Source organism: Castor canadensis, chromosome 17 (assembly GCF_047511655.1).
Source record: "Castor canadensis chromosome 17, mCasCan1.hap1v2, whole genome shotgun sequence".
NCBI classification, from domain to species: Eukaryota; Metazoa; Chordata; class Mammalia; order Rodentia; family Castoridae; genus Castor; species Castor canadensis.
In genome coordinates, this window is record NC_133402.1 from 1,169,805 (window position 1) to 1,190,229 (window position 20,425).

At 52.2% G+C, this 20,425-nt stretch overlaps 2 protein-coding genes across 4 annotated transcripts in view; both read right to left on the reverse strand.

Annotated features, from left to right (window-relative positions):
- Window positions 1-8,214, reverse strand: part of Unkl (unk like zinc finger) — a 40,020-nt gene extending 31,806 nt beyond the window's left edge. For 2 of the 3 annotated variants that reach the window (XM_020169319.2, XM_020169318.2), the window contains exons 1-3: window positions 8,084-8,214; window positions 7,020-7,229; window positions 253-429 (exon numbers count right to left, since the gene is read on the reverse strand). In XM_020169319.2, coding sequence (XP_020024908.1) covers window positions 253-429; window positions 7,020-7,229; window positions 8,084-8,160 — 464 coding nt within the window. In that variant the 5' untranslated portion in view covers window positions 8,161-8,214. The remainder of the gene's footprint in view (window positions 1-252; window positions 430-7,019; window positions 7,230-8,083) is intronic. The other variant, XM_074059329.1, reaches the window with a different exon arrangement.
- A 4,423-nt stretch (window positions 8,215-12,637) lies between these two features.
- Uqcc4 (ubiquinol-cytochrome c reductase complex assembly factor 4) lies at window positions 12,638-13,645 on the reverse strand. Its single transcript, XM_020169407.2, has 2 exons — window positions 13,507-13,645; window positions 12,638-13,428 (listed from the first exon to the last, which is right to left on the reverse strand). Exons 1-2 carry the CDS (start codon window positions 13,536-13,538, stop codon window positions 13,092-13,094), a joined length of 369 nt encoding a protein of 122 aa, XP_020024996.1. The 5' UTR covers window positions 13,539-13,645; the 3' UTR covers window positions 12,638-13,091.
- Window positions 13,646-20,425: the final 6,780 nt, after the last annotated feature.

Here is a 20,425-nt window from a genome sequence, read left to right on the forward strand (position 1 = left end):
AAAAGGAAGGAAATCAGGTGCATAGAGCATGCCTGTGAGAACCAGCACTCAGGAGGTAGAGATAGAAGGATCTTGAGTTCAAGGCCAGCCTGTGCTATGTAACAAGAAACTGTCAAGAAAGAGAAAAAAGGGGCTAGGGGGAGGAAAGAAAAAAAGACGTAATATTGGGGCTCAGAAAAAAGAGATGCTTTGGACAAGTAATGCTGGCAGCAGCAGGGAGGTGAGCTGGCTCCCCAAGGACACCACACTCACCTGATGTCACACACGGGTGGCCGCAGGTCCAGGGGGCCATGAGCAAAGGCACAGTGCAGCCCGTTCTTCACACAGTGGCCCCTTGCATCTGTCTCGTGGATGCACGTGCCCGTCTTGTAGTAGCGCAGGTGGTACTTGCGTTCTGTGTCCCCAGTTGTTCGGTGCAGGTAGGGGCACCTGGGAAGTAGAGGTTCAAACACACTGTCTGGCCCTTGTGGACTTGGAGCTGACCCTGACCTTTGCCCATCCCCCATTAGAACCAGGGAGCAGCTGCTTCCACTTCCTGCACACAGAGGTCTGCTCTGGCCAGAGGATGTCACACCTGATCCCTAATTTAGGACCCTCCCCTAAGGCTCAGATCAAACCCTTATCCTAGCAGAAGGAGACGCGGAGCTGGCAGAGTATCACTGCAGGCATGGAGAGGTAGATACACGAATGTACTCTACTATGCAGCACTACTCAGCAGAAATTAGCCAGTGCACTATTCTCCATCTTCCTGCCCTTCAATCTGAATTCACGCCAATTCCCCTGTGGTTCTGAGTTAGCGCTGAACAGCACCTTGTTCTGTGCCACCACCATTCCCATGGCAACCAGAACCTGGATGAGGCGCCCCATTCCCCAGGGCAGACCCATTCCCACTACTGGGCTATGTGTTTTGCTCAGCCCACCTTCCACTTACTCCATGACCTCAAAGCTTGAGGTTTAAGGGAATGAAGGTCCTGTGACCTTAGGGACCCTAAGAGCGGAGAAGGCAGAGTGGCCTCTTGCTCCCTGGACTGCTGGGGGGAGGGTCCTAAATGTCCCCAATGAGTGACCACAACATGAAGACGGCACAGCTCCACTGACAGTATGGTACAATGGCATGCTTGAACACAACTTGGCCATGATGGTGTAGGACCATGGAGCCCAGCATGAAAGAACAGGAGGAATCTGCCAGGGGCTCAAAACTATGACCAGGTCTCTAGGAGTGCAGGAAACTGTCGCCCTCCCACAGGCAGCTCTCACTCAATCCAAAGGGGGGGCCCCAGACGCATCAGATGAGTCTGTGAGGATCCCTAGGGCCTGTCACTTCACACTGACCAGGTAGGTCCCAGTATGTCACCAGGGGGTGCTGAGAATGCTGATCTGAGGGTCAAAGTATGAGAACCACCAGGCTTAAAGGGACACAGCTTGGCACCAGAGACTCATGCCTGTAATCCTAGCTACTTGGGAGGCTGAGACAGAGAGGATCGAGATTTGGAACCAGTCTAGGCAAATAATTCATGAGACCCCATCTCCAAAATAACCAGAGCAAAATGGACTGGAGGTGGGGCTCAAGCAGTAGAGCACTTGCTTTGCAAGTGCAAAGTCCTGAGTTTGAACGTTATCCCCACCACCCCCCCAACCAAAAAAAAGGACAGTATTGGATAGTGTAACATGACTCCCTCCAGCTCTGAGAAGCTCTAGCATAGATGGAGCCAGGACACAGCACAGCAGCACTAAGGGGCAACCCACACTAAAGTGAGTTTGGGCATCGAGGCAGGAAAACAAAAGGCTGCAGGGGGAGGGGAGGCTTGGGGAGACAAACTGGACAACCTGTCTCAGGTCTTCCCTTCTTTTGACACCAGGAGTGGGGTCACCCACACTCCCTCAACCTCGGGCTTCCAGGAGCTCTTGGACCCTCAGTAGGTCAGTGACAATTCCACCACAGCCCTGACATAAGCACATGGCCTGTCAACAAGTCCAGCTCTGCCACAGCTCCTGGTTCTGGCAAAGTTGAGTAGGGCTGGAAAGACTCCCCCCCGCCTTAGTTCTTGTGTGGGATCTTCAGTTAGATTTAGGAACCTGATGAACATAAAGAAAAACATTAGAGTTTTATTAAACGTACATGTATGTGGGATTGTCCCCAGAGAGGGAAGACTGAGAAATGACCATAGCATGGTGGTTTCAGACCAAGGACAACAAATCTGTCAAGGCATGAGAAGCCAACTGGATCTCTAACCTAGGCTGGTGAACTCTAGGATGTCAGTAAGAGACACAGGGGAGAGTACATTCCTGTGGAAGGTAAGACCTGTTCCAGGGCTTGCTCATTCAAAATCACTGCAGCCCCCATGCCTGGTCTCCCGTGAGCAAGGCTATTTTCCACCTTACAGGAGAGACATCGCTCCCCAAAGAATCTTCATAGCTGGGCCCATGCAGCCAAAGACAGGCCAAATGGCCCTTTTCACTTAGTTGCCCAAGTGACTTGAGTGAAATTATCAACTGAATGCCAATCTGGCCTCCCTCTCCCCAAGATCCTCTCTGCCCTGGTCTCTAAGCTGAGGCCTCAGTTCATCTGCTGGGAGGTTCCTCCTGGTCCCCGCTCCACCCCAAGGCAAGAGGAGCTGAAGTACTGCACTCACTCAGAGCTAGTCACTTTAGCCCCAGGAGCATTTTTTATGTCTAAGTGTCCCTTAAGGGTTCCAGCTCAGTCACCTGATTGTACTCCCAGTAAGTGGAGTAACTTGGAGCCACCAAAGAGCACATTCCCTTCTCAGCCCCGGCAGCCTGACTCTCAGCGCGACACTGCCTGCCCTGGCTCCCCCGTCCCCTCGTAAGGGTGGTTTGCACAGCACAGCTTCCACCTAAGCCATGAATCCCATGAGTTTTTACATGAAATACTGCAAAAGGACCTTTCCAAAGAGCCGTCACATACAAGATATAAGTGACACAAGCCACCACATTTAAATTGTTCTTAGAAATGGAAACTCAGGAATTTCCCCACACCCTCCTGTCAGTTCCTGACGAACACGGGAGCCTGAGGAGCAAATGCCAAGCTAGGCCTACCCAAACGCCCCCCCACCCCCACCACAGGGAGCCCCAAAAAGGAGCAAAAAAAATGTGGCAAGTGGGCATTACTGGGGTAAACCCCTTTTTAGTGAAAACAACAAATACTGAAGGGTTCACACGGCAACACCTCAAGGGCACCGTCTAGGGCAGAACACCACAGATGGGCACCTCACACACTATATAGCTGGGGGCTACTTGACACTTCTCCAAGAAAACCCTTGGGGAGGGGCCTTCATTTCCCTGCCCAGGAGCCTTGTTCCTTCGTAGATAAAAGCGGACATACGCTGAACGAAACACTAAAGAGGCGGGCGAGTGGCTCATGCAGGCGGAAGGTGCCAGCCACACCTGGGATCCCGGGCGAAGGCCGGCGTGGGGCGCATTAGCAGGTCTGGACCGGGGGAACAGAGCCCCGGTCCCGGAGCAGCTTTCAGGCTGTGGCTGGCTCCAGAAACCTCTGCAAAAGAGCCGTGCGTTCCCGCGAAACACCTGCGCTGGGCGCGCCCAGGTGGGAACGCGACCCGCATGCCTGCCCTGGCGCGGGACGCCGGTCAGCGGGCCCAGTTCCGCGCACCCGGCAGCCCACGCGGCCTGGAGCGCCGTGGGTAGGCCGGTTCCCACGGGGGCGGGGCGCCGTAGCACGTGACCCAGGTGGCCAATAGAAGCCCGCTCTGGGAAAGGGGCGTGTCCGCCAGAACAAAGGGCATTTCGCGAGCGAAGGTGGGATGGGGCGCAGAGGGGGTCTCCCAGCCAAGAGTCTGGGTAGGGTACTGACCGCGGGAGTGCCCAGGAAGTGGGGTCCCCGGTGAAAAGAAAATGGAGACAGCGAGGGGGTGACCGCCCACCCAGTTAAGAGGTAGTAGTAAGGCGCCCACGGGGACTAATAACAGTAAGCCAAGGGGAGGGGTGCCCACCAAGGAGAAGTGAAAAGACACCAGGGTCACCATGGGAGGGAGGAAGGCGTGACCACAGAGCAGGAGGTAGAAGGGTGACACTGAAGAAAGAGGGTAAGGGTAGAGGTACCGTGCAGGGTTGGTGATGATGGGAGATGGACAAGGAAGGGGGAAGAGGGCTGCCCACAGGAGGGGATAATTGCCCAGCGTTAAGAACAATGTCTGGATGCTCATTCTGCCCAACCCTGGCTGAAGGGTCTTTGCTCTTGATACAAATTTACGTTTTATTAACAGGTTGGTGGGGCGGCTGGGGGTGTGGCTCAGGTAGAGCTTCTAGCATTCTTGAGGCCCTGGGTTTGATCTCCACAAAAAATAAAAAGTTAGTTGGTAGTATATATGCCCAGAAAGGAAATTTCAAGAACCACTGAACTGAGATCAAAGGAAGGTTTCTTTCTTGCTCAAAAGGAACTGTTTACAATTTCCCTGGTAATCCTGAATTGAACCAGAATATGCAGTTCAGTGGGACAAACGGGCTATTCCACATGTACAGTGAAAGGAAAGTCCCTCTCTCATGGAAGGAGCGGTAATTACTAAGATGATTCCCAGGGGAGGCAGCCTGCAAATGCTTCCTGAAGGGCTGAAGCAAGGCATTTCATGTCCTCAATAAAAGTTACAAAAGCTTTCATAATACACATGTGACTTTCTTCCTCCCTGCAGATGTACACACAACGCATCCCAAACTGAACTACTGAGCATGCTAGTCCCGCTTCCTTCCCAGTGACAAATCGCAAGCTTTTCAGGCTGCATGTTAACGTGTCTGTAATAACTGCATGTGATCTAATTACTATTTAAGCATAGCTAAACATGACCACCTCTAGCTATGCATTCCTTGCCACAGTCTCATCCTATCAAGACTGGAATACCACCTGGATGCCCAGTAGTGGGGATGAGTCAATAGCAGGACATCTGAGCTCTGGAACCCAAAACAGCTATTAAGATGCTTTTTTCTTCATTAAAACCATTGCCAGTGAACACTGCCAAAGAGTCCCTATGCCTGACTCTGGGGTGGGGTTAGACAAGCCCAGTCTTCTCTCCATGGATCCCTATTCCCAACTCAGGCATCAGCAGCTCCAAGATACCTGAGAGATCATGAGAAATTAAGAACTGAGGCCAGGCCTCAGCTAGTTAGTCACATGTTTTTGTTTTCTTGTTTGTTTTTTTGGTGGGACTGGGGTTTGATCTTAGGACTTTGTGCTTGCAAAGCAGACACTGTACTGCTTGAACCACACTTCTAGTCCATCTTGCTTCGGTTATTTTGGAAAGATGAATTCTCTGGAGACTATTTGCCTTAAACATTGATCCTCCTGATCTCAAGTCTCCCAAGTAGCTAGGATAACAGGTATGAGCCACTCACACCTGGCTCACCTGTCTTCAAGACACCTCTGCAAGAAATGGCTCAAAAGCAATTAAATAGTACAGGCCAAGTAGAACACCATCTTAACCAAACAGGAAGTGGAGCTGGGTACATTATGTCAAATTTAACCTGCAATAAAAGCAACTATGTAACTATCTGGTATACTACTACAAACCTTCCAGTGAGTGTTCAGAATTTATAAAATGATGGTCACAGATCAAAAGTTTACTATTTTTCAAAGCATTTCTGAAAAATAGAGGAAAACAGTCTTCATATGGGTCTCCATGTATGGCAGGGTGAGAGGTGTTTTTAAAAGGGAGGGCACATGGGGAACCAAAGCCCTTCCAAGTGTCAGGAGACTTTAAGACTGATAACTGCCACTTCACCTTTAGGTAGAAAGGGGCCACCTCCTTCATCCCCAAGCAGCCTGCAGGAAGAAGATAAAATCTCCTGCTACTACATTCCACCTTCCTGTAAAGCACATCCAGTAACTTGGACTTTTCCTGTCTTCCTATTTCAAAATAAAGACATCTGTTCATAACACCATTCAGAAACTCGTTAAAAAAAAAAAATCAACCCAAACAAAACCCTGATTTCTTAAATTTTGAAAGTGTTACATAAATGACAGTCTGCAAATAAAACTTTATCTTTTTTTTTTTTTGGAGGTATTAGGGCTTCCCGCTTACCAGGCAGATGCTCTGAGGCTTGATCCACACCTCCAGTCCTCCTATCATATATATATTTTTTTAATTTAAATCCGGCTCCGAGAAAGGAGCCGGATGCTGGTGGCTCACTCCTGTAATCCTAGCAACTCAGGACGGAGAGATCAGAAGGATCGAGGTTCAAAGCCAGCCCAGGCAAACAGAGCATGAGACCCTATCCTGAAAACACACACCACAAAAAAAGGGCTGGTGGAGTGGCTCAAGACATAAACCCTGAGTTCTAACCCCAATACTCCCAAAAAAAAAAACAAACAAGAAAGCAGACATCTTCCATGGTGTGAGCAAACACTGACAAGCTCTGAAGAGCAACGGATCACTTAAAAATGGTCCTATACCGGTACTGCATGTCATCAACATCCATTCTAAGGTGGAAATTTGGAGAACTGGTTGGGGACCAGGAGTGGGAAGTGAAAGGTGGGGGCGTGACTCAAGTGGCAAAGTGCCCACCTGGCAAGCACAAGGCCCTGAGCTTAAACCCCAATACCAGCCAGGGGTGGTGGGTGGCTCATACCTACAATCCTACTTGGGAGGCTGACACCCAGAGAATAGCAGTTTGAGGCCAGCCCAGGAAAACAGTTCGGGCCACCCCATCTCCAAAATAAATATGGCAAAATGTACCGGACACATAGCTCAAGTGGTAGAGCACCTACTTTGCAAGCTTGAAGCCCTGAGTTCAAATCCCAGTCCCACCAAAAAAAAAAAAAAAATTAGTGGGAAGTGAGGCTTTCACTGAAACTCACAGAATCTTCCCCTAAAAATGGAGACGTGCCCTCCACCCTATCCCTATCCCTGCAAAACCTGGGAGTGAAAATATGATCCCCTGTATGGGTGTGATGTGTTGAAAAGAACCAGGGACATTAAGAACCTCCTGACAGTCAAAGCCGTGTCCGAGGGAGAGGCCCCCGCAGCTGCCCACCGGGAAGCCCCACTTACTCGTCACCGTCGGGACACAGGCCGGTGGCCTCGTCGTACTTGGAGCAGTACACGTCGGGGCTGTAGTTGAAGGTGCCATCGCGCCTGCGGAGCGGTCTGCGCCGACGCTGATTTAGGAAATGCCAATGGAAACAGGTAAATGGTCTGTGCTGGCTGCACTTGTGCTGCAAAAACAGGGAGCACTGCTCTGTCCTAAACTCCTTTAGATACCTAAAAAGACAAACACGTTGCGGGTCGCTTCCGCCGCCACCGCCGCCTTGGGGCGGCCCCGGGGACTCGTGGGCGGGGCCGGGTCCCCAGGCGCGACGCCCCCCACTAGGAGCCCAGATGACCCGCCATACCCCTCCCCCACCCCCTTACCCCGGGCGCGTTCCCGGGACGCCAAGCACAGACCCCTGACCCCAAGTGCGGCCCTCCATGCCACTCGGAACCTAGGTAACTCCAGACCGCCTTGTCCCGCCCGAGTGCATTCGCCGAACCCCCGACTCGACCTCCAGTCCCCAGACGCGGTCCCCCGACCCCAGCCACGACTCCCCACTCCGATTCCAGATGGACACCAGGCGCAGCCGACCCCCATCCTCATGGCACACGCGACCCCCCCACCTCCGACACGACATCACAACCTCGGAGTCTAAGAAGCCACTGTGACCCCCGATCCAGCCCCCAACCCAGCAGACACCCCAGTCCCTGGGCGTCGCCTCTCAATCTCGGGCGGCGGCAGCCTGAGTCCAGATGGCGGTGCGTCTAGCTCGAGCCCCGGCGCGGCCTGACACCCAAACCCAGGCGCTGTTCCCCCATCCCCAGCCCCAGGCGCGAGGACCCCCCTGGCCGGGGCGCGCTCCCCAGACCTCTCCAACAGGGACACCGCCCCCGAGTTCAGGCGGCGGCCGCTCGCGTCCGGACGGCGTGACCCCTCACGAGCCCAGCCTGCGCGGGGCCGGGCGGCGGGCGGGGCGCACCCTCCGCGCGCGGCGACACCCCGGGCCCGGGCCCCGGGTGCGCGCGAGCCTCTCCCCTGCGCCTCGGCCGCGCGCCGGCGTCCAGGCGGCGGCCCGGGCACTGACCTGTAGTGGGTCGGCTTCTCGGTCTGCGGGGGGGACCCGCTCAGCGCCGCCGCCGCCGCTTTCGAAACCGACGGCATTTTCAGTCAAAACAATGCAGCGCGCATGCGCCGCGCCGGCGCCCCCGCCCCCGGATCTCCCCCCGCGCGCGGAGCCCCCCGCGCCCCCCGTCGCGCCGACCACGCCCCCCGCCGTGCGGCGCCGGCCACGCCCCTGTCACGCCCACGCGAGCCCCAAGGCCACACGCGCGCGAGCAGGGACATGCGGGTGCGTGCAGGGTTCCAGCGCGTGCGCCCGCCGCTGCCCAGGGCTTGGGACGGGGACGGGGACGGGGACGGAGACGCGGAGTCCGCTCGTAGACACGGGCTGCCTTGGCACGAAAAGGTTTCAGACTGTGGTCTTAAAATGTTTGAATTGTGTGCTTAAGATGGATGAACTGGGTAACACGTGAACTGTACCTCCGTTGAACTGCTTTTAAAAATACGAATGCCAGGAGCACAGGGTAGGCAGGGGTGCACACCCTGCACACACAGGGTGGGGGGGTTAAGAGTGAGAACCCGGCCAGGAGTGATGGCGGACCTCCATAATCCCAGCACTCAGGAGGATCAGGCAGGAGAGGCAGGAGGGGTGGGGCTCCAGACCAGCACTGGTCTTAAAAAAATTAAGAAAAAGAACTCAGGAGCTCATTGATGTGTAAATGACTGGCATGAAACATTTTAAATGTGAAATAAAGAACCCCCCCTGGAATTGGAAGATGAGTGCTCTTAAGATTTCTGTTCTGGGCAGTCGCCTGGGATGCCAGAGACCTGTCCTGAAGGAAGGGCTGGTGGGCAAAGGGCCCAGGCATTTACCGAAAATAACTTTCTTGCTCCATTTCTAGGAATGCCAGTTTAAAAAATACTAGCTTCACACAACGATTTACGTACAAAGGTAATATGGTCCCAGCATGTAAATTTTTTGAGTCACTAGTAGAGTAAAATAAAAATTATGACTTGCTGGTAGGTGAATGACTTCTTCATATGTTCACTTTTCTACATGAACTATTATGAATCACCTCTACAAACATTGCATTTAAATCTTGAAATTAAAAAATTAAAATTAAAAACTCAGTTTTTTTTTTTTTTTTTTAGTACTTTAAGGGGTTGAACAGGCTACACCTTGAGTCACCCCACTAGCCCTTTTGTTGTGATAGATGTTTTTGAGATAGGGTCTCTTGAACTGTTTGGCTTCCAACCATGATCCTCCTGCTCTCTGCCTCCCCAGTCACTAGGATTACAGGTATGAGTCACCAGCACCTGGCTCCAGCCATCTTTTTTTGTGTGTGAGACAGGGTCACACTATGTAGACCAGGTTGTGCTCAACTTCCAATCCTCCAGCCTCAGCCTCCCAAGTGCTGGGATGATAGCATGTACCACCATGCCAAGCAATGACAAATTTTCATTTTAAATCAAGCTGGACAGCGTAGCAGGTTAGGACAGGTCCCATGCATTCTCCAAAGGAATAAACAAATCTTGACGACTGCTAAGGTGTGTTGAATAAAAAAGGAGTGGTCACTGTAGTTGGAGGGATGCAGAAGGACAGCGTGAGGAACCTGAGACAGCAGAGCTGGGTGGGAGCCACGGGGAGCATAAATAAGAAAGCTGCTCCCGAACAACAGTTTGCAGAGAAGGCACCTCATTTTTGTCCACACCCAGAAGACATCAAGGGAAACTGTGAGGAGCTATAAGAGGACTAGAAGTGTCCTTTTTTCATGCTCTGGAAAAACGTTCTTGAAGGCTGGGGCAGGACCAGATGTACATAAAGTAACACTGGGGTATCACTGTATCAATTTTTCACCTTTTTTGGAGAGGGAATGCAATGCACAACACTACCACGAAGTGGCCATTTAACCTCTTCCTTGAAATATTTTTTTTTAAAAAAACAATTTCCTCCTACCCAATGAATCACAGACATTGCCTGTGTTCTCTCATACTTGCAATGCCCTCTCCAATGCATATGGGGCACCTACCTGGGGGAGTTAAGACAACCCAACAACCCTAGCAAAAAAAACAAAACAAAAAAACCAACACAGCCCAGTTGGGGAACTACAACAAGCACTCTATTAAAAAGTTAATTAAAAGTTTTGATCCGGCTGGGCACCAGTGGCTCATGGCCTGTAATCCTAGCTACAAGTCGGCCTGGGCAAAAAGCGAGACCCTATCTCAAAAATACACAACATACACAAAAAGATTTGATTAGGGAATCTCTGCTCCCACTTCCTGCATGGGGAGCAAAAAAGTTTCTCCCTTTTTTTCCCCCATCTCCCCCATTTTTATCCTGTTATACTAAATTTCTTTCTTTATAAGCTTTACTGTTGCTTTTGCAAAAAAAAAAAAAAAAAAAAAAAAAAAAAAGACTTGATTGGAGGCCACGCGTGGGTCAAGCCTGTAATTCTAGCTACTTGGGAGGTGGAGACTGGGAGGATTACAGTTCAAGGTCGGCTGGGGCAAACATTCACAAAACTCCCTCTCAACCAACTTTGGCTGAATGTGATGGCATGTGCCTGTCATCCTAGCCACTTGAGGAAGCATAAATAGGAGGATGGGGCCCAGTCAGGCAATAAAGCATACTTTATCTTAAAAGTAACCAATGCAAAAAGGGATGGCAGAGCAGCTCAAGAAGTAGAGCATCTACCTATAAGGATGAGGATCTGAGTTCAAACCCCAGTACTGGCCTACCCCCCAAAAAAAGATTTGATTAGTAGTTGCTCACGTATCAACCTGCTCTGTTACCCCTTCAAAAGCCCAAGTGTAGAGAAGGTTTGCCCACTGTCCCCAGCTGACCAAGGGTCCTCCTTTTACTCTTGACAACAGTTATCCACCTCACTGTTAAATCACCAGCATAGATCCACTCAGAATCTGCTGCATCCCACATGAAGTATCATGGTGGTACATGCCTGCATCCCAACTACTGGGAGAGAAGAAGAGGCAGGAGGATCAGGAATTCAAGATCAGTCAAGACAAAGTTAGTGAGGCCCTATCTCAAAAACAAAAGGACTGGGAGTGTAGCACAGTGGTGGAGCACCTGCCGATCGTGTCAGAGGCCCAGGTTCAATGAATGACAAGGTGTTCACAGTGATTATGTCTGACACTTCTAGTTTTCTTCTGCCTAATTCTTAATTCTTTCACATAATGCCTTTGTCCTGTAAGAATTACTTAGGAGTGGGGGCCAGGCCCAGGTGGCTCACAGCTGTAATCCTAGCTACTTGGGAATCTGAGATAAGGATGATTCCAGTTTAAGGGCAACCGAGGTAAACAGTTCAAGAGACCCCCATCTCCAAAATAACCAGAGCAAAATGGACTGGAGGTGTGGCTCAAGTGGTAGAGCACCTGCTTGCAAGCATGAAGCCCTGGGTTCAAACCCCACTCCCACCCAAAAAAAAAAAAAAAACCCACAAAAACACACACACACAAAAAAAAACTTAGGGATCACATCCAGGGCCTCACACGTGCTAGGCAAGTACTCTGCCACTTGAGCTATAAGCCCATCCCCCCCTCTTTGTTTTTTGACACAGGGTTATGCTAACTTTTCCTGGGCTGACCTTGAACTCACAATCCTCCTGCCTCCACATGCTGAACAGCTGGGATTACAGATGTGCACCACCACTCCTAGGAGAAAAGCACTTGTAAATTAACAGGAAAGTTTTCTTTTTCTTTTTTAATTCTGTACAGGAGCAAGTAAGAGTAAAGGTAAGGGTTGTAGTTTGAATGACTGCAACCAAAATGGCTCACAGCCAAGCTAGTCATGGCTATACCAGGTCAGAAAATAATCTGGACCCAGGTACTCAGAGCTAAGAGTAGGTCAACCTTTCCAACAGTCCATCTCATCGTGTTTAAGAACTGAGCATACTGCATGCACTGCACTTCTCAATGCCCACTGTATGCCACACAGCCAGAGCAGCCAAGAGCATGTTCTTCAAACGTGCATCAGATTAAAAGAAAAATTCCCTTTAAACATTTTCCAGAAACATACTAAAATAAAACCTTTGACTACAAGTTTAAATAAACTAAAAGCTTCCTTTTATGCATCTTCTATTTATTTCAGACTTCAGCAAGTTTTCCTAAGTAGTACCTGGAAAACACATATATAAGGTAGATAAACCAAAATAGTGCCCTTGTTTATTTGTGGCACTGTGGTTTGAACTCAGGGCTTCATGTTTGTTAGGCAGGTGCCCTACCACTTGAACTATGCCTCTAGTCCCAAGAGTGTCCTTTATTTGTGAGAACTATTTGTCAGTTGTATTTGCCTCAGAATTGTCTTCTGCTCAATCGTGTTCTACTGAGTTTTACTCTACTCAGATAAAGTTGCTGCTGTGCTAAAAATAAGGTTTTGCAGAAAGCTGAAAAAGGTCCTTATTTCTGACATCATTTGGTAATATATGCCACAATATGCATCTATATTTCTTAAGTGGGGGGCGGGGGGTGAAAAAAATAAATTGAAACACGTGGCTTTTGGTCTATCATCTTTTTTTTAAAACTAAATGGGGAAAAAAAAAAAAAGAATCGCCCTAACTCGGCGTTATCAAATTCAAATGTATTTCAGTATGTTAGTATGTAAACACCAATAGATGTTATTTATACACATCATGGCGCACTGTAAATTAACACTTCTGCCAGTGATTCTAACTCGTAAAGCAAATGACCTGCAACACAACATTACAAGTGTCGCCGAACTTGCTTCGGAAACACGATTAGGCTGTACAGACACCACGAACCCAAAAGCACACAATACAGCCTAAACCTCTTCTACGGACTGAAATGTCTTGGACGCAATCAGTGGGCATCGGTATCAGTCAAGCGCAGATCCGGGACTGCGGCTTCTGCCCTGCCCGCCCGCACGTGTGTCAGCGCCAAAGGCGCCACCGAGTCCTTCGGGGCCGCGACATCGACTCCGAAGGGCTGTTTCCTCCCTGCCAGCCCCAGCGGGCACCCCGTCAAGTTCACGCCCCGTAGGCGGCAAGAGCTCCAGGCTCCTAGGCTCGCTCACTGGGCTCCGGCCCCTCTTCGTCCAACACCCGTCTCAACCAACTGTCCGACTTGGTCTCTCGCCTCAGGTAACACCAGATGATCAGAACCATGAGAGAGAGGCTGAAGGGCAGCACTTTCCACCAGGGCCGCTGCTGCTGTTTTCCCAGGGAGTGCTCCACCGTCCAGCGGGACGGATTGGCTCTACTGGATGAAAACTGAATGGGACGGCTGGGATCTTCCTCTTCCTCCCCGTCAGTCGCGGGCTGGGACAGAGCCCGGCTACCGGGCGGCAGATGCAGGCTTCGCGAAGCCCAGCCCACGAACCGCAACACCCGGACGGCCCTGGAAAAGAGAGACCAATGAGCACTCCGCCCGCCCGTCAGCTCGCGGCCTTGCTCGCCGAGACCTCGAGGCGCTCACCCAGCAGCCGGTGTACACAGGAGACCGCACATCGCGACCTCGGCTCTGCACTCCGCGCCGCGGCGCGCGGCACTTGCGTCATTTCCGTCGCACAAAAGCGGAAACCGGACGCCATACCAGGCCTCCACTCACGACTACAGAACGTGAGTGCAGTGGCGCAACGGAAATGACGCGCTTCCTCTGCCTGCCTCTTCCGTCTCAGGGCCGGCTCCCGGAGGCCGCGCTGCATGCCGGGAAGTGTGGTCTCCATTCCCGCCCGGGGGGGGTCGAGCCTGTGGGCCCTGCAATGGCGACGAAGACTGGCCGCGCTCCTCGGAGAAGCTCGGCTACCGGCTGCGTCCACTTCAAGCTGCCTCAGCCGGCGGGGCCGGGTCGGAGTCGTCGAACCTCAGCCCGACGCAAGCCGCGCGGTGGGAGGGCCCGGTACACAGACAGGAGGGGACTTCACGTCCACTTGGGTTGTCCCAGTCCCCAAGGAGCCACCTTTCCCCTGGGGGTGACTGCAGACCCACAGGGGCGTCAGACACCTGACCGCCTCCGGGGAGAGGTTCGTGGGATTGCGCCTCGCACTGCTCGTGGTGTGCTGTGCTCGTCTTCGGACTTAATTACCTTACAGTACCTACGCCACATAGAAACTGTTGCAGTGTGCCAGATATAAAGCAGGTACACGTGGACTTAATCCCAGACAGGCCAATACCGTTACTCTGGGCTTGTTCCTGAGGTCGTGAGCCAATCACAAAAACTGAAAATCCCCTTCTCCGTTTCATGGGGCAAACAACTTCAAGTCCCAGAAACCTTGGGCTCCTTTCTCGCCAGATGGAATCCTCATGCTTTTGTTTGTTTTGTTCCAATCCTAGGGGTTGGAACCTAAGGGTCCTAGAGAGTGAGAAGGAAGGGACTTCTGTCTCTACAGAGGTGACCCTCCCCATGGTAACTGGTGGTGATGTGGGCATTTCTGCTAGCAATGGAGACTTGCCTCACTCTTACAGCACCGCAGCTAGACAGTGTCTCTGGAGGCCCTCAGAACAACTCTCAGAGCTGGGGTGCCATCACCAGGCCACAGAGAGGGACATACGGCTCCTCACAGAACAGTTGATGGGCCTCTAAAGACCTGGAGCCCACCTTCATTAGCTCCACAGCTCCATTGTCCTGAGGTCTCTCAGGAAGGCAGGAAGGTTGGACTTGAATTTCTCCCCACTCTGGGAAACAGGGACCTGCAGTAAGTTTAATTTGATTTGAAACATAAAGCATGTCATTTTAGCTCCAGTCTTGGAGAGAAATTCACACCCATTCCAATTGCAGATAGTCCAAGGTCTGGAAACCTGCTTTTCACCCTTTCTACTGGGTGGTGCTTCTTTCCCCTCAGAAAAGCCTGGTCACCTGGTTCTGCCTTCATTGTGCTCAGGGTCCTGATAGGGATCATTGCTTTTGGCTGTCCATGGCTTTGTGTGTAGTCAGGTGTCCTGAACAAGCCTTTTCCTCTGAGCCATAATTTGCTCTAGGCATGCCACAAAAACAGATTAGCTGGTAGCTTCCTGACAGGGAAATCATCACACTCCTACCGGGCATCAGCAGGAGCCAAGGGCTGAATGTGTTTGAGTTCACCCACACCTGAGTCTTCCCCACCCTAGAGGCCAGCCCAGGACCCTGTTCAGAGTTGCTGTGTCAACACAGGCACCTGTTTGCCCAGATCCTCCTCCCTGGACCCACCTCACCTGTTCCACCCCAGAAAGTCACTGCCACACAACCCTCCTGGCAGGGACCTGGCAACGCCCACTGTGTGTGGGGGAAGGGTCTCCATTGTGGGTGGTGCAGAACCTAGAAGAGGTGCAGATCAAGGGTTCCCTAGGTAGGGAACCACATGCAGGATGACCCATTTGGGATGTTTAGGGTAGCAGGGCACAAGCTGCCCAGGACAGCTCATGGGTCCAGAGTGAAAAGTTGCAACCGGGACTGGGGCTTCACACTGTGGCAGGCCAGCCTCTGACAACCAGTGCACCCATCTCAGCCTTCTTCGAGGTACTGGGGCTTGAACTCAGGGCCTACAACTTGAAGCACTCCACCAACCCTTTTATATGATGGTTTTTTCGAGATAGGGTCTCACAAACTATTTCCCTAGCCTGGCTTTGAACCACAATCCTTCTGATCTCTGCTTCCTGAGTAGCTAGGATTATAGGCGTGAGCCACTGGCACCCAGCTTTCAACTCAGTCTTGATGACAGAGCAGGGGCAGAAATGAGACACCTCGGTGGGCAACTTGACCCCTCTAGTCTCAGCTTGCTCAGCTGTAAATGGGCACCACACACCCTGCTCAGGCTGTTGTGAGACTGGAAGATGCTGTACTGGGGTGAGTGGTGTCCCGCCCTCCACCCCAGAAAACAAGAACATGATCTGATTTGGAAACAGGGGCTTTACAGATGGTGTTAGTTAACCTGACATCACACTGTGATCCAATGACAGGCATCCTTACAAGAAGAGCTAGGGCACAGAGGGAGAAAAAAATGTGATAAGCTGAGCCAGGCATGATGGCTTATGCCTGTGATCCTAGCTACACTCAGGAGGATCATGGTTCAAGGATAGAAGTCTGGGACAAAAAAAAAATTGTGAGACTCCATCTCAATAACTAATAAATTGGGTTGTGGTAGTGCTCATCTGTACTCTCAGTTGTCAGTTGTGTGAGATGTAAGTAGGAGGATCTTGGTTCCAGGCTGGCCCCAAGCAAAAATGAAAGCCCCTACCTGAACAATAACTAAAACAAAAAAGGGTTGGAGGCATGATAGAGTTATAGAGTGTTAGCATAAGGCCTTGAGTTCAAACCTCAGTATCACACACATTAAAAAAAAAAAAAAAAAAAAACAGGCAGAGGAAGTGATGAAGCTGTCAGCCCAAGAACCCCAAGGACTACGGATCTCCCCATGATCTGTGGGGAACCCGGTCCTGCTGATGCCTTGATTTTGGATCTCTGGCCTCCAGGTCATGAGAGATAAACCTTGTTTTAAGTTGCCCAGTTTGTGGTGTTCAGTCAGACACAGCAGCCCCAGGAAGCTGACAGATAGCAACCTTCCTGTCACCTGAATCCCAATAGCTCCTAACAGCTCCACCCAGGGCAAAGCCCACATCCTGGGCCCTCCTGCAGTCACCCAGCTTCGCTAATACCCTGGCATGTTCCTGCCTGGCCAGGAAACCGAAGAGGGAAAACCCACAGCCGGTGTGATGTGCAGGGGCCGTGTGTGGACCCACCCATTCCCCTCCCCTGGACATAAACCAACACCTCAGCCCTCATTATCTCAAAGCACACAGAGAAATTTCACGGGAGGCCTAATGTCCTGCTAATGGTGGTGGGGGGGGTGTGGAGGCTGCAGTCCTTGTGTGCTTAATGGCAGGGTAATTTATTGTAGCGCCACTTGAGAGCTGACATATTGGAGCTATTGATTTTCTCGGGAAGATCAATATAGGGTGCGTAGGACAGGCAGGACTGCTGCCTCCAAAGAGCAGAGCCACTCTCTAGGACCTGAGGCCTGACAATGGGGTGGAGGCTGGTGGGGGCAGTGGGCAGAGAGCCCTGCTGGGCCCAGACTGCAGTGAGAGCCAGGCTGGGAGCAGATGCTAGGACATATGCTTGGGCCCAGCCCCCCCCCAGGGCCCCAGATGGGTGCCAGGAACCTTGGGGACACCAAGCTGCTTGGCCAGGCCCTGGCCACCCACCCAACACCACCTAGACATATGCAACTTCTGGGAACGTAGGTCTCTCTGCTGATCCAAAGGACCCTCAGGCTGTCATCCCCCAACCTAGCCTCACCAAAGACAAAAGTCTGAATTCAGCATCTACCTGCCAGGCAGCTGGTCTACCTGAGCAAGGCTCAAAACTCAGAAGGGACAAGGAAGGGGGTGAGATACTGACCTCCCCATACTAGGTCCTCAGGCCTGCCTCTAAAATTGATCTCAGGCCTGTTTCCTCTTATGAGCCTGCCCCTGTGGGACACTCACAGCTTGGTCTGACTGGTACAGTAGTAACCCTCCCTAGTCTCCTGCCTCAGGCCCTAATGAGGATCTTCTTCCCAGACACCTATCTGCTCTGTTTTTTTCCTCACTCGAGAATTTTCTGTCCTAGGTTGGAGTTCTCTCCCAGGTCTCTTGCCAGACAAGGAAGAACACCAGATTACTTCAGGACAAATATAAGGTCAGGCTGTCAGGGGACAATCTGCTACCAGGCAGCATGAGTGGGCATCTCTGCCCTTGGTCATTGCAGTACCCAAAGCCCTATCACAGCCCTGTCCAGATGCCTGAGTCGTAAGCTAGGGGAAAAGATGTATGGGGGGAGCAGCCCTGGGAAGCATAAGAATCCTGTGTCCTCCTCCCTCAGGGACAGGGTCCCACATACAGAGGCTGCAGTGGTGGGGCGCTCACCAGGCATGAGTGCGGGTGCTCCCTGTGGTTTGGGGGAGGCCCTTTATGTTCCCCCAGCCCAACCTCTGGCCAAATCTCCTGCTATGGCTTTCCTATTAGGCTGAAGCAGATACCACAGCTGAGTGGCTTGAATGACACTCAGTTCTGGAGGCAGTGGTCCCAAGAAGGTCTCACTGCCCTGAAATGGAGGTGTCAGCAGGTCACACTGGAGGCATCCCTGGAACAGTGGCATCCCTTGGCTTATGGCTCTTTCTCCCATGTTCAAAGCCACAGATACAGGTCAGTGTCTGTGTTTCTGACTTCCTGCCTCCGTCTTTCAGGGACCTTGTGCTGTGATGATCTCAGGTCATTTGATAACTCAGAGATTTGCATTCTGCAGCAGCATTTTGGGGCTTTTCAGTCTCTCCTTCACTGGGATTTGCTTGCTGCGTTCACACCAAACCCCTCCCACGGTGACATGGATGGGACCTTCTTGAAGGCAAGGCAGTGTCCCATCTCCTCACCCCATAGTACCCAGTTTGGGGTCCACACAGATGGGGCTGTACTGAGGGAGCAGGTGGCTGCCTGCACCCACAACCTCAGCCTGTCCACAGTCTCCTGTGCTGGTCAGGGTAGGACACATATGCCACAGTCCACATGCCCTCCCGTGTCCTCCTCCCGGCTCCCTAGTTTCCAAACTCCCTCCCCTGTGCACCTAGCAAGGTGGAGGTGTGTGTGCAGCACACAGACCCCAGGCTGGCAGGCCAGTGTTGCCCTCCACCTGTTTCTAGCCCCTTCCCTGGGCCGGCCCATCCTTCCTACATGGAGCAGGCAGCAGAGGGCGCTGTGGCTTCAGCAGGGATCAGCTACAGCCCCAAACTCTGGGGTCCTGGGTAGATGGGTTGGGGGGTGCCCAGGGCCCCACACCCGAAGCTGCCTGAGCTGGCAGGAGAACAGGGCTGTATGTAGTTGGGCGGGGGAGGGGGGCTACCTGCTCCCACAGCCAGGGCGCTGCCTGGAACCCTAAGCTTCCCATAGGTCTAGGGTGACAGCTGGGCTGCTACACTGGGTCAGAGGAGAACCCTCAGAGGCAGGGCCACCCACAGCCAGGACTGGGCAAGTGGCTTTGGACTCTGGAGTCTCTGATCTGGTCAAGCCTGAGATCAGACTCAGACTGGACTCTCAGACTGAGTCTAGCCAGACATACTTCACCCAGGGCATAAGCTTCATCCTGGGACATGGTCTCACCTGGGATATGACTCACCTGGGGCATGGCTTGGGATTCCTTCCTGGGAAGAGGTACTGCTGGTAAATCATAGATGACTGGCTGTGACAATGTGGTCACCTTCCCTATGCCCTCAAGTCCCTCCCTGGGACCTACAGGTGACGTCCCCTCTCTAAGTGACAACTCCAGGCACACACCTCATCCTAAAATATGCATGGCTTCCCAGATCCCTCAGACCAGGGCATGAGCCCGGCCCTTGGAGGTTCTTGTCATTGGGGGAAACTTTTCATTTCCCTGCAGCTTCCCTCAGGACCAGAGGTCCTGCCTCTCCAAGCACTAAATGACTTCAGGGTCACTGAAAGCTCCTGCCACCCACAAGCTGGGAAATGACTGCAGTGGTCGCAAGGGCCAGAGCCAGGGGTGGGTGCAGCGCAGGGGCAGAGCGCTTGCCTTCCATGCACAAGGCCCTGGGCTCCACCTGCAGCACTGCAAGAAAACAAACAAAAAAACTTGTCTGAAAGGACCAGAGCTCAGTGTGTTGGGATGTCACAGAGTTGGTAGGATGTGTCGTCTCTGCCTAAGGGGGTGGCACCTGGAGCTGAGGAGCAAAGGCCCAAGAAAGAGTAAAGTGGTACCCGTCCCTCTAGACCCCATGGTGGAGACACAGAAGCTGGAGTTTCAGGACAGCAAGTGATTGGAACCCTTGACGGGCACAAGCCAAGCCAGAGGAGCTAAAGTACTGTCCTCAGATCCAATCCCACCAGTGACAGCGGGAGCCATAGCTGATGCCAAGTGAGTACCGTGGGGCCACATCACATATGGAGGGTGCCTGGACTGCACAGAATGGGATCTTCAGAAACGCATGTCTACTTGGAACCGCAGAATGTGTGACCTTATTTGAAATAGGGTCATTGCAGATGTAAGCAGTGAAGCTGAGGACAAGCTTGGATAGTGGCCCTCCATCCAATGGTAGGCATCCTTCTGAGCAAGCACACCATGTGGACACAAGAGCAGAGACAGGTCAGTGTAGCCACAAGCCAAGGATTGTCAGCAATACCAGGTACTGGGATAGAACCCCAGAATCTTCTGGAAAGGACCAGCCCTGGTGACACCTTGATATGGACTCTGGCCTCCAGAGTGAGAGCAAATCCACTTCTGGCTTTTTATTTTGTTTTGTTTCTTTGTGGTACTGGAGTGTGAACTCAGGGCTGCAGGCTTTTTGGCAGGTATTCTACCACTTGAGCCTCTCTACCAGCCCCCATTTCTGCTGTTTTAAAGCCGTCTAGCTTGTGATCATTGGTTATGGCAG

Coding starts and splice junctions, on each gene's coding strand:
- Uqcc4 (XM_020169407.2), bottom strand. CDS start 13,538: ATGTGCGGTCTCCTGTGTACACCGGCTGCTGG. Junction 13,429..13,506: donor CTGTGTACACCGGCTGCTGG/GTGAGCGCCTCG, acceptor TCTCTTTTCCAG/GGCCGTCCGGGTGTTGCGGT.